This window comes from Callithrix jacchus, chromosome 20 (assembly GCF_049354715.1).
Source record: "Callithrix jacchus isolate 240 chromosome 20, calJac240_pri, whole genome shotgun sequence".
NCBI lineage: Eukaryota > Metazoa > Chordata > Mammalia > Primates > Cebidae > Callithrix > Callithrix jacchus.
Window position 1 is genome coordinate 45,498,017 of NC_133521.1, and position 12,019 is coordinate 45,510,035.

General features: G+C 55.9%; 1 protein-coding gene across 1 annotated transcript in view; it reads right to left on the bottom strand.

The window, feature by feature from the left end:
* The window catches only part of SLC7A5 (solute carrier family 7 member 5), a 39,607-nt gene extending 38,020 nt beyond the window's left edge, over window positions 1–1,587 (bottom strand). The window contains exon 1 of the mRNA XM_008986348.5: window positions 961–1,587. Coding sequence (XP_008984596.4) covers window positions 961–1,504 — 544 coding nt within the window. The 5' untranslated portion in view covers window positions 1,505–1,587. The remainder of the gene's footprint in view (window positions 1–960) is intronic.
* Window positions 1,588–12,019: the final 10,432 nt, after the last annotated feature.

Here is a 12,019-nt window from a genome sequence, read left to right on the forward strand (position 1 = left end):
TTCCAGCCTGAATGTGTGCACACTACTGAGATCCAGGCCGACCCTTATATTAGCTGGCAGCTCTCAACGCAAATAAATCTAAGTTTGGGATGGCCCAAGTTCCAACATAAACTTCGAAAGCAGGGCGCTTCCAAAGCCATGGGATGAGCCTGAGAATCACCAAGACCCGCCCCCCACCTCCCGCAGGCAAATCATGTGGCATTTGGCACAAGAGATTTCCCCCCTGAAATCCCAGAAGAAAACTGTTTTGAAAAAAGCCATTCTCCCTGGCCTGGCGAAGAACATACCAGCACTGAGCCCACCACGCCAGGACCACGCCCCATGGCTGTTTGCCAGCGTAACCCGCGACCCGCACGTCCATCCACTCCAACACGGACTGAATATGCAGCCAAGCTCCCCTCTCTCACTACCGGGCAACCCTCATAGGGGCTCCCTTAGCCTACAGCAGCACGTCACTACTCTCATACGATTTTATTACTACAGTTTCCTTTTGCGTCAGCCCACGTCACTGATTCCTGACAAGCCGGTTTGGAGACAGAAATGATTTTTTTAACTGCAATTCCCTCTCACCAACCAGCCAGCTATTGGAGCTCTAACAGTAAACGGGCCGCTCAGCTCCACGTGGGTGCCACGCAGGAGGCTGGGAGTACTGCTCAGCGGGGCCGACAGGAGGCTGGCACTTGGTTAAACCGCTTACGTGGGGGAATGGAATGCCCATCGAAGCGCAGGGACCCTACTGCCGCCTCACTGGAGATATTCCTAGACTGTGGGGAGACTCCTAGACTGTGGGAAGTGTAAAAGAATGAATGAAAGAAACGCACGTGGTTTCTGCGACCAATGACCTTAGGCTAGAACTGCTGAGACGGTCCAGGGATGCAGAAAGGTAGAGATGTGGGATCCAGGGGCGCAGAGACCCAGGGACTCCGACCCCGCAACCCCCGGCCCGCGCCCCGTACTCACGCACGCAGAGGCAGGCCACAAGCTTGGCAGCCTCCTCGGGCACCGGGCAGGTGGGGAAGAGCGGCTTGAGCAGGTAGGTGGCGAAGACGAGGGCCACGATGTACTGCGAGGAGGGCCGGATGATGAGCAGCTCGATCCAGAGCTTGAGGAAGGCGGGCAGCGAGCCGTAGACCTCCAGCATGTAGGCGTAGTCGCCGCCCGACTTGGAGATGGTGGTGCCCAGCTCGGCGTAGCACAGCGCGCCCACGATGGAGAAGACGCCGCACGCGGCCCACACCACCAGCGCCAGCCCCGGCGAGCCCGCCTCCTTGAGCACCCCCGTGGGCGTCACGAAGATGCCCGAGCCGATGATGGTGCCCACGATGATGGCCACGCCGTTGAGCAGCGTGATGCTCCGCTGCAGGGTCACACCCTCGCCCTCCTCCGCGCCCGCCGGGGCCGCGCCGTCCGCAGGCTGGGTCGCCAGCATCTTCTCCCGCGCCTCCTCCTTCTCCTCGGCCGCCGGGGCCGCCACTGCGCGCCGCTTCGGACCCGCGCCCGCCATGCTCTCCGCGCCGGCCGGGCCTGGGACACTAGAGCGCCGCCGCGCTGAGGGGAGTGTGCGCGCCGCCCGCCGCCAGCCGCTGCGTCAGCGCCCGCGCCCGCGCCGCCTTTTATACCCGTGCCCGCCGGCCCCGCCCACCGCCCACGGCCCCGCCCCGCCGCCGCAACCCGCCCGACAGGCCCCGCCCCTTCCCCGCCCTTATCCCCGCCCCCTCGGCTCAGCTCGCAGCACGTGCGTCTTCTGGCCGCCTGGCGGGCGATTCCCGGGCCCGCGTGGTCCCCGGAGGTCCTAGTTCTCCGGCGCGTGGAGACCCCGGCCTCGCAACCTCCTTCGCGGCGTCCGCGGTGCGCCTGGGCGGGGTCTGGCGGTCAGGGCGCGCCCCTTCACCTGCTAGCCCGCAGCCTCGCGTCCGACGTGGGAGCGGGCGGTGCACCAGGGCTGGCCTGAGGCCAAGGATGGGGTTTGGGGTGGCAGCCCACCCCCTAAAGGGAACCTAGGCCCCTGTCCCGCTTGGGCTGAGGGCATGGAACCGACCCCACAGCCAGATACTGGGGCATCTGGGAGGGATGACAGGGGAAGCTCCCGCAACCCCCTTTCAGCCCGGGGGAATGCATCACTGGGCCGTGAGCCTTGCTGCGAGATGGGCTAAGGGAAGAACCGAACCGACCCCACCCATTGTAATTCCCTTTGTGTCCCCAAGGAATCTTGCCAAAGACCAAAGACGGGGATACCTGGCCCACAACTTGGAGAAACAGTAACAACACAGGCTTTGGGAAGCCATCAATCTGCCTGAGCTCAATTTAATCAACAGAACGGGAAGCCATAGGACCCACACCCCTAAATCTAGCTGGGGAATCCGAAGGCAGGCTTTAGGGTGAAGGGGCTTTAAAGGTTGTTATTCCTGGGGAGTTCGAGAGGTGTTCCAGATAAGAAGGGTTGAGAGGTAAATAGAGGAGGGAGCTCGGAATGCCAAGTCACCTAGGCCTGAAATCCCGAAGGAGTATAAACACTTGCTGGAGAGTGACAGGATGAGTGAGCAGCCAAAGACCTGTTCAGAGGGTGGGGGTCAGGGAGGAAGCTCCTGGGTATCGCCCCGACCCTGGCTTTCTTGGCGTGTGTCCTGACAGGTCCATGGAAGCTCACAGCAGCAGCCTGCAGGCAGGCAGGAGGCCTTGGTTCTGGTTCACGGTTGGGCCTCCCAGGGCGAACAGGCAAACACCATTGCAGAGCTGAGTGTTCACAGCGAGACAGTCTGCTGGGCAGATGCCTCTGGAATCTACAGAATTCCAAACAATAGCCATGGTGGAGGGGGGTTGGAGCCATCCTGGGACCTCCAGGAATGTCCAAGCGCCATCCTGAGGAGGGGGCAGCTGAGGAATGCCAAGGCTTGTCATTCTGGACCTTGCTTGTCCCCCAGTATGCCAGGCATTTCTCTGCAGTGATAAAACCACCGAACATCTCAGCAGCCCAGGCAGCCACAGGCAGGGGAGCCCAGAGGTGACACAGGTACTAACTTGCTATCTGTCGTCCACACCGCTGGCTGGGGAAGGTGCAGAGAGCCCTCAGTCTGCCCCCTTCTTCCCTCTGTGCCCGCGGAGAGAAGGAGATGCTGCCACCACGGCTGGGCAAACTCACAGAGTGGTCACTGAGTCCTCCCCAAGAGCTTTTTAGGCAATAGGATAGCTGCCAATCAGAGCCACTTTGCAGATAAGGAAGCCGAGGCTTAGCAGGGTTACCTCGCTCGTCTAGCCAACAAGGGGCCTGGGAGGCCGTCCTTCTGACTCTGAACTTACACCGTACTTTTAGTCATTCCGCCATTCTTCTTTGGGCAACAGAAGGCCAAGCAACAGTCGTACCCCAAAGCATAGAATTATAACCATGGTAAGCCAAGGACTTGACAGGGGGCCGAGAGAGCCAGCAACAGGGACCAGGCAGGTCCAAATAGACTTTTCTGAGGTGGTGCCTGGAGCCAAGAGTCCAGAGTGAGTGAGAATTCATAAGGGAGGCACGGGGGCCCCACATGCACAGAGGGACCCTGCACAGGGAGTGAGAATTCGTAAGGGAGGCACGGGGGGCCCCACATGCACAGAGGGACCCTGCACAGGGAGTGAGAATTCCTAAGGGAGGCACGGGGGGCCCCACATGCACAGAGGGACCCTGCACAGGGAGTGAGAATTCCTAAGGGAGGCACGGGGGTCCCGCATGCACACAGGGACCCTGCACAGGGAGTGAGAATTCCTAAGGGAGGCACAGGGGGGCCCCCGCATGCACAGAGGGACCCTGCACAGTTGGTGCAAGTTATGGTCGGTGCCCACAGGGCCGGGCTGGAAGGGAGACAACAGCCATGAGCGTTTTCAGGTCACATGGCTCTTACGCCACCTCAGTCGGTTTTTACTAGGTTTTCTTGTGACAATATCTTAGATTTATCCAGCTAATCGACTAATTTCAGGCTTCCCTGATGCAAATTTCAAGTCCTGAAACGCCTTCACCTGCAAGCTGTGACTCTCAAATCTTAGCGAAGAGCGCCATCTGGTGGACCGATTCGGCAGCGTTTCGTTTTTTTACAGACGACTCAGCCCATCATGAGCAGTCACAGCTGTCTTTTCAGCTCGTTAGTAATTTACCAAAAGTTGTGTATTTTCAGAGGTTAAAAAAAAAAGCTGGGCACGTGGCTTATTCGCACTTAAGTTGGTTGGGAGAAGAGTTTCCATAGCGGGAAATTTGGGTGTGTGCACGTGGCTTATTTGCACTTAAGTTGGTTGGGAGAAGAGTTTCCATAGCGGGAAATTTGGGTGTGTCTGTCAAAAGCCTTTGACTCAGGAATTCCACTAAGGAAATAAGAATATATGCTGTGTTTTGGCTACACAGTGTTTTTTTTTAATAGCGATGAGGTTTCACCGTGTTGGCCAGGCATGTCTCGAACTCTTGACCTCAGGTGATCCACCTGCCTCAGCCTCCCAAAGTGCTGGCATTACAGGCGTGAGCCTCTGCGCCCGGCCTACACAGCTGTTTACTATAGCTTTATTTATTTATTTATTTTGTTTCTGTTTTTTAAAGACAGGGTTTCCCTGTGTTGGCCAGGCATGTCTCGAACTCCTGACCTCAGGTGATCCACCTGCCTCAGCCTCCCAAAGTGCTGGGATTCCAGGCGTGAGCCTCTGCGCCCGGCCTACACAGCTGTTTACTATAGCCTTATTTATTTATTTATTTTGTTTCTGTTTTTTAAAGACAGAGTTTCCCTGTGTTGGCCAGGCATGTCTCGAACTCCTGACCTCAGGTGATCCACCTGCCTCAGCCTCCCAAAGTGCTGGGATTCCAGGCGTGGGCCACCTCGCCCAGCTACTATAGCTTTAAGAGGTAATAGCCAGTGTCGGGTGAGGTGGCTCATGCCTATAATCCCAGCACCTGGGGAAGCCAAGGTGGGAGGATTGCTTGAGTTCAGGAGTTCAAGACTAGCCTGGGCAACATAGCAAGACCTCGTCTCTCCCTGAAATTGAAAAGATTAGCTGGGCATGGTGATGAGTGTCTGTAGTCCCAGCTACTCAGGACGCTGAGGCAGGAGGGTGGCTTGTGCCCAGGAGCTTGAGCTGCAGTCAGCTGTCATGGTGCCACTGCACTCCAGCCTGAGACAGAGTGAGACCCTGTCTTGAAAAAAGAATAATAGCCAATGTTGGAAATAATCAAAACGGCCAGCAGGGTTGCTTTGGTAAACACCGCACATCCACACGGTGGAACGAAGTGCCTGTCGCCGGCAGCAATCATGATGTGTCTTTTTTTTTGAGATGGAGTCTCCCCCTGTCGCCCAGGCTGGGGTGCAATTACACAATCTCAGCTCACCGCAACCTCCACCTCCCAGGTTCAAGCGATTCTCCTGCATCAGCCTCCTGAGTAGCTGGGATTACAGGTGCCCACCACCGTGCCCAGCTAATTTTTTGTATCTTTAATAGAGACGGTGTTTCACCACGTTGGCCAGGCTGGTCTTGAACTCCTGACCTCATGATCCAGCCACCTCGGCCTCCCAAAGTGCTAGGATTACAGGTGTGAGCCACCGTGCTTGGCCTGCTTTTATTTTTATTTTTTAATTGTACTTTGGGGTCTGGGGTACATGTGCACATCCTGCACCCTACAGGATTGTTGCATGGGTACCTACATGCCATGGTGGTCTGATGTCTCTATCCTCCCCCCACTTTTTTATTTTTTGAGATGGAGTCCCACTCTGTCACTCTGGCTGGAGAGCAGTGGCATGACTTCGGCTCACTGCAACCTGCATCTCTCAGGTTCAAGCGATTCTCCAGCCTCAGCCTCCCAAGTAGCTGGGGCTACAGGTGCCCGCCATCACCTCCAGTTAATTTTTGTATTTTTAGTGGAGACCGGGTTTCGCCCTGTTGGCCAGGCTGGTCTTGAACTCCTGACCTCAGGAGATCTACCCAAAGTGCTGGGATTACAGGTGTGACCCACTGCGCCCAGCCTATTTCTTTACTTTCTGAATAAACTTGCTTTCACTTTGCACGGCAGACTCGCCCTGAATTCTCTTTTGCACCGTGTCCAGGAACCCTCTCTTGGGGTCTGGGTCAGGACCCCTTTTCTCTAACAGAATGGGTTGATCAGGACACAGCTCTGCGGAAAGTGGAGAAGCCCATGCAGGTCCTTCTTAAGGCTGTTTGCAGCATAAATGAGACCAGGCATCGGCAGCCCCTGTCAGAGTGCCAGCGTGGACATGGGCAGGTCACCCTCTTCCGTGAGGTGAACCCATCGTTATTCTGTCTCATTTGGAGGAATGTGGGGGAGCAGCCTGGCTGCAGGGCATGGGGAGGGATGGACAATCCTGTGTTTCTCTGTCTCGCTGCTCAGGGGCTGTGGTTTTCATCTCAGCAAAATGCAGGAGCGAGTGCCTGGGCGGATCCTTGCTCTTCCGTTGTTTTTTTCTTTCTTTTTCTTTTTTTATTTTTGAGTTGGAGTTTTGCTCTTGTTGCTCAGGCTGGAGTGCAGTGGCACAATCGTGCTCACCGCAATCTCCACCTCCTGGGTTCAAGCGATTCTCTTGCCTCAGCCTCCCAAGTAGCTGGGATTATGGGCGCCCGCCACCACACCCAGATAATTTTGTCCTTTTAGTAGAGACGGGGTTTCTGCATGGTCTCCAACTCCCAACCCCAGGTGATCCCCCTGCCTCGGCCTCCCAAGCTGCCGGGATCACGGGCCTGAGCCACTGCACCCGGCCCCTTGCTCTTCCTTTCAACTCATTCTTTTTCCTGGAAAAATGACTTACCTTGTAAACCCTTTAAATAAAAAATAGATTTTTTTTTTGAGACGGAATTTCGCTCTTGTTACCCAGGCTGGAGTGCAATGGTGCAATCTCGGCTCACCGCAACCTCCGCCTCCTGGGTTCAGGCAATTCTCCTGCCTCAGCCTCCTGAGTAGCTGGGATTACAGGCACACACCACCGTGCCCAGCTAATTTTTTTTGGTATTTTTAGTAGAGACGGGATTTCACCATGTTGACCAGGATGGTCTCGATCTCTTGACCTCGTGATCCACCCTCCTCAGCCTCCCAAAGTGCTGGGATTACAGGCGTGAGCCATGGAGCCTGGCCCAAAAACAAACTTCTAAGGGCCCCCGAGTCATAGAAACAAGCTTCCTCCTCTGCCAGGGCTTGTAAAATGTGACCTGAGAGACTGGTTCAGGCCTGGAAGGGAAGCGGGGGTGGGACCGGCCTCCTCAAACCTGTGCGGCACTAACACAACGCAGACTTTACGTCTGATCAGACACGTTTTACGGCCTGTTCTCTTTGAGTCTGCTGGCTAAAAGCTTCATCTACGTGACGGAACTGTGATCTCCACCACCTCTCACCACAGTGCAAGCATCCCTTTCTATTGAGCACAGGCCTTTTTCTTTTTCTTTTGTTTTTTGAGACGCAGTTTCACTGTCCCCAGGCTGGAGTGCAGTGGTACCGTCTCGGCTCACTGCAGCGTCTGCTTCCTGGAATCAAGTGATTCTCCTGCCTCAGCCTCCAGAGTGGCTGAGATTACAGGCGCCCGCCACCACACCCCGCTAATTTTTATAGATTTAGCAGAGACTGGGTTTCACCATGTTGGCCAGGCTGGTCTCGAACTCCTGACCTCAGGTGACCCCCTGCCTTGGCCTCCCAAAGTGCTGGGATTACAGGCATGAACCACTGTGCCTGGCCAATTTTCATATTTTTAGTAGAGACGGGGTTTCATCATGTTGGCCAGGCTGGTCTCGAACTCCTGACCCCAGGTGACCCCCCGCCTTGGCCTCCAAAAGTGCTGGGATTACAGGCATGAACCATTGTGCCTGGCCAATTTTCATATTTTTAGTAGAGATGGGGTCTCACCATGTTGGCCAGGCTGGTCTCGAACTCCTGACCCCAGGTGACCCCCCACCTTGGCCTCCCAAAATTCTGGGATTATGGGTGTGAGCCACCATCCCCGGTGATGATTCCACGTCTTTAGACAAACTCAACCAATTGTCAACCAGAAAATGTTTAAATTTACCTCTAGCCTGGAAGCCCCTCTCCCGCTTTGAGCTGTCCCACCTTTTGGGACCAAACCAATGTATTTCTAAAATGTACTTGATGGATGTCCCCTGTCTTCCTGCAATGAATAAAAGCTGCACCCCAACCACCTGGGGCACCTGAGGCTGTCACGGTGCCACCTCAGCCTTGGCAGGATACGCTTCCTCAATTAACTGAGACGGGTCTCAGATTTTCGGGGTTCACAACCCTTCATTGAAGTCGGGGGGCTGCCTCCCTCCTGTGAGTCCCTCCCGGGCCGGCTCTCATCAGTCTATGGGAGAACCTTCCGCCTCTTTCCACGTAGCACGTGTCCTTGCTTCTTCCGAGGCGTGTCCTGAAAGCCATGCGTTCATCACGCTCAGAGGGTGGCTTTTCCTGTCTGCTTGCTTGACGAGGTGGGGCCGCCCCGAGTACCGTCAGAGACTCCGTTCTGTTTCCGGGCACATAGGTGTGTAGGGCAGACACTCCGGGAGTGTTCGGCCTGGGCCGGGCCTTAGAGACTCTTGACCGTCTAGGAAGACTGACGGCCGAGGCACGTCTCAGTCATTTTAGGTTAAATGCAACACAAGGGACGGGCCTGGGGGACGGGTCGATGCCTTTCTCCGAAGATGATTTTGAGGCTTCAGTATTGAAAGGGGAAGGGCAGGACACTGGGAAAGACAGTTTTCACCTGAGGGGGAAGCGGAAAATGCACGTTTTTGCCTGGTTCAGTGACTCTGCCGTTTTACAGAAGGTACCGTAGACAGCAGGGCAGCAGAAGCCATGAGATGGGTTTGCCTCAGGTGGGCGGAGGGACGGCTCCGTCAGTTCCGTCCCTCATCCCGTGAAGAGGAGCTGTCGGTTTACAACGTCGGAATGAGCTGGAACAGAAACGCTTCAGGGTACATTCCTTATGGGCAAAATTGCTGGAGGTGTGTGTAGCTTTTCATCGGTGCGTTTGTTTGAGATGGAGTCTCGCTCTGTCACCCAGGCCGGAGTGCGGTGGCAGGATCCTGGCTCGCGGCAACCTCCACCTTCTGGGTTTAAGCGACTGTCCTGCCTCAGCCTCCCAAGTGGTTGGGATCACAGGCACGCGCCACCACGCCTGCCTCATTTTTGCATTTTCAGTAGAGACCGGGTTTCGCTGTGTTTGCCGGGTGGGTCTCAAACTCCTGACCTCAAGTGATCCGCCCGCCTCGGCCTCCCAAAGTGCTGGGATTACAGGCGTGAGCCGCTGTGTCCGGCCAGGCTTTTCGTCTGTTCCTAAATCATTAGGAAGCGAAACGGGAGGCAGGTTTGCGGGACACGGCCCCGGCTGGACTTCCCCTTGGGCGTGCTGAGTGTGGGCCAGGATTTCGTTTCTGTTCACACTCTCTATGCCATTCGATTTTTGCAGCAACCATACTTAGTCCTCATGGTTGGAGAAATGGGCAGTTCAGTGAGTGGCCCATCCCGGCTTCAGAGCCAGGCGGCCCCTAATCCTCCTGGCGATGCGGCCGCCACATGCCGCTGGCAGTGCCCCTCACATGGGCACGCAGATTGACAAGCTCCAGGATTCTCCTGGTCAGAGAACTTCATTTCAGCTGCTCCTGGTTGCCTCTTCATTGGAAACATCCACCATTCTTTTTTCTTTTTTGAGAACTGTGCTTCTGGGGCCAACCGGTGGAGGAACCTGAGCCACTGGTGTGTCCCTGCCACTGCACAACTGTGCCCCTGGGGATGGCGGCTGGAGGACCCTGAGCTACTGCTGTGTCCCTGGGGATGGCGGCTGGAGGACCCTGAGCTACTGCTGTGTCCCTGGGGATGGCGGCTGGAGGACCCTGAGCTACTGCTGTGTCCCTGCCACTGCAGAACTGTGCTCCCAGGACCAGCTGAGTGCCTGGCTTCCACCCTCAGACTTTCTTTCCAATGTGGGCGGAGGGAACACGGAGGGACAGCGGGTGCAGCAGCCCACACTTGCTGGGTCAGGTGTGGTCTCAGTGACGGGGGTGTGAAGATGGAGGTGAGGATGGTAGTGGGAGGCCCAAAGTCAAGGACAGAAGCTGGAAGAAGCAGGAGGTGTCCTGGAACCCCCTCGGGAGCCCAGCTCTGGCCCCCAGGACAGTGAGAGAAGGACTTGCTGCTGCCTTAAACCCCTGTTTCTGGTGCTTTGGTGTGGCTGCTCCAGGGAAGCGGTGCTCCCACCCTTCCTGTTTCTCAGACACACACGTGCCGTGGTGAGTTCCAGCCCTAGGGGTGGCCTTGCGGGTGTGACTGGAAGCAGGCACCAGACCTGCTGATTGTCCTGTGCCAGCAATCAATCACCCGATCTGTCCTCCAGAGAGTTTTAAAACTCGGTGAGTGGTGTACTGGACGCCTCTCAGCGTGCCCCGTGCACACGGATCTACCACAGCACAGAAGCCTGCACCTGGTTCACAGCCTCCCAGGGTGGCTCCCTGTGCTGAGCACCTGTTTGTCACTGCAGGAGCACAGCTGTTCTCTCCCAGGGACACTGTGGAGAGCCCCCTGCCTCTGAGGTTGGCGGGAGCAGTGAGGGAGGGCATCCCTGGCCACTCAGCTGTGCACTGGAGCCGGGGGCAAGCAGAGATTCAGGGCCCATTGCCAAGGGCTAGGAGCTTCCTGAGTTGGGTAAAGTCCACTGTGGGCTCACGCAGAGGCTGCACTTACTTCCCGGTTATTCACTCCCCGCCCCCTTGCCCTCTGTCTACCTCTGGGCACCTTGTACCATCTACTGACCTCAGGTGATCTAACTGCCTCAGCCTCCCAAAGTGCTGGGCTTACAGGCATGAGCCACCGCGCCCGGCTAAAAAATAGCTTTAAATGTTGAGTTGCGGTGAAGCTGTGCACTGAATTATGAAAGAAAACGAAGGAACAGGTCACGGGGATGTGCATGACAAGCTCCTCTCTCCGGAGATGAAGCCCCACCTGCGTGGATGGCTACTGTCTGACTTCTGCACCTGTTCATGTGGTCAAGAACCTACCGTGTGTGTGCAGGGCGGCCCTCTCTGAATTCCCGGGATTGATAAAAAGGATCAGCAGATTTCATTTTGTTTAAAAATAACTCCCTACGTTAGGAAATGTCTTAGCGCTGCTAAAAAAGATCCCCAAGCTGACACAGGAAATTCTGACAAAGGAAATAATCTCAGCACGGAAAAAATATGGCCTTACTCTTTAGTGCTGTCGGTAGCAAACATACCTTCAGTGGGACTGATCCTGCTTTCCTGTGGGCGGGCAGTTTAACATTTCCAGAGACCCGGGAGCAGGTTCTCCTCCTCGGCCACCGCGCCGTGAGCCAAACCTGCGTGTTGTTAAGTGAGTGAATGCGGCGACGCTCACCTGGAGCTTCCCCCACTCTGCCCGGGTTGCAAGAACTCATTGCTCGGCCTGCAGCTCAGCGCGAGGCTGGAAGCAGCTGTTGAATTCTGCAGGCCCCGGAGGGCCCTGAACGCTTTGCAGCCGCCACCTTCAGCGGGGCTTGCTTGGGCACTGTGGCCGTGGGCAGATGCCATTCAACCAGGTCAGATTTACATTGTCTTTTGAGAGTCTCAAAAACCAGAAGACGGAAATTTGTAGGTTATAATTCAAGTCTCTATTTTGGAAAATATCCAGGTGGATGTTGTTTCCCACCAAAACAATGTCTTCTCTTTTTATTTATTTTAATTATTTTATTATTTTAGAGGTCATCGAGAAGCAAACACCTTCTCTTGTGCGTGCCCGAAAACCAGGCTGGTGCATACTACGCCATGTGTCCGTGTGTGAGCCATGCTGCTCCACATGTGACCCACGCTGCTCCGTGTGTGACCCGTGCTGCTCTGTGTGTGACCCGTGCTGCTCCGTGTGTGACCCGTGCTGCTCCACGTGTAACCTGTGCTATTCCATGTGTGACCCATGCCTGCTCCACGTGTGACACATGCCTATTCCAGGTGTGACCCATGCCTATTCCATGTGTGACTCATGCTGCTCCACGTGACCCATGCTGTTCCACGTGTGACCCATGCTGCTCCA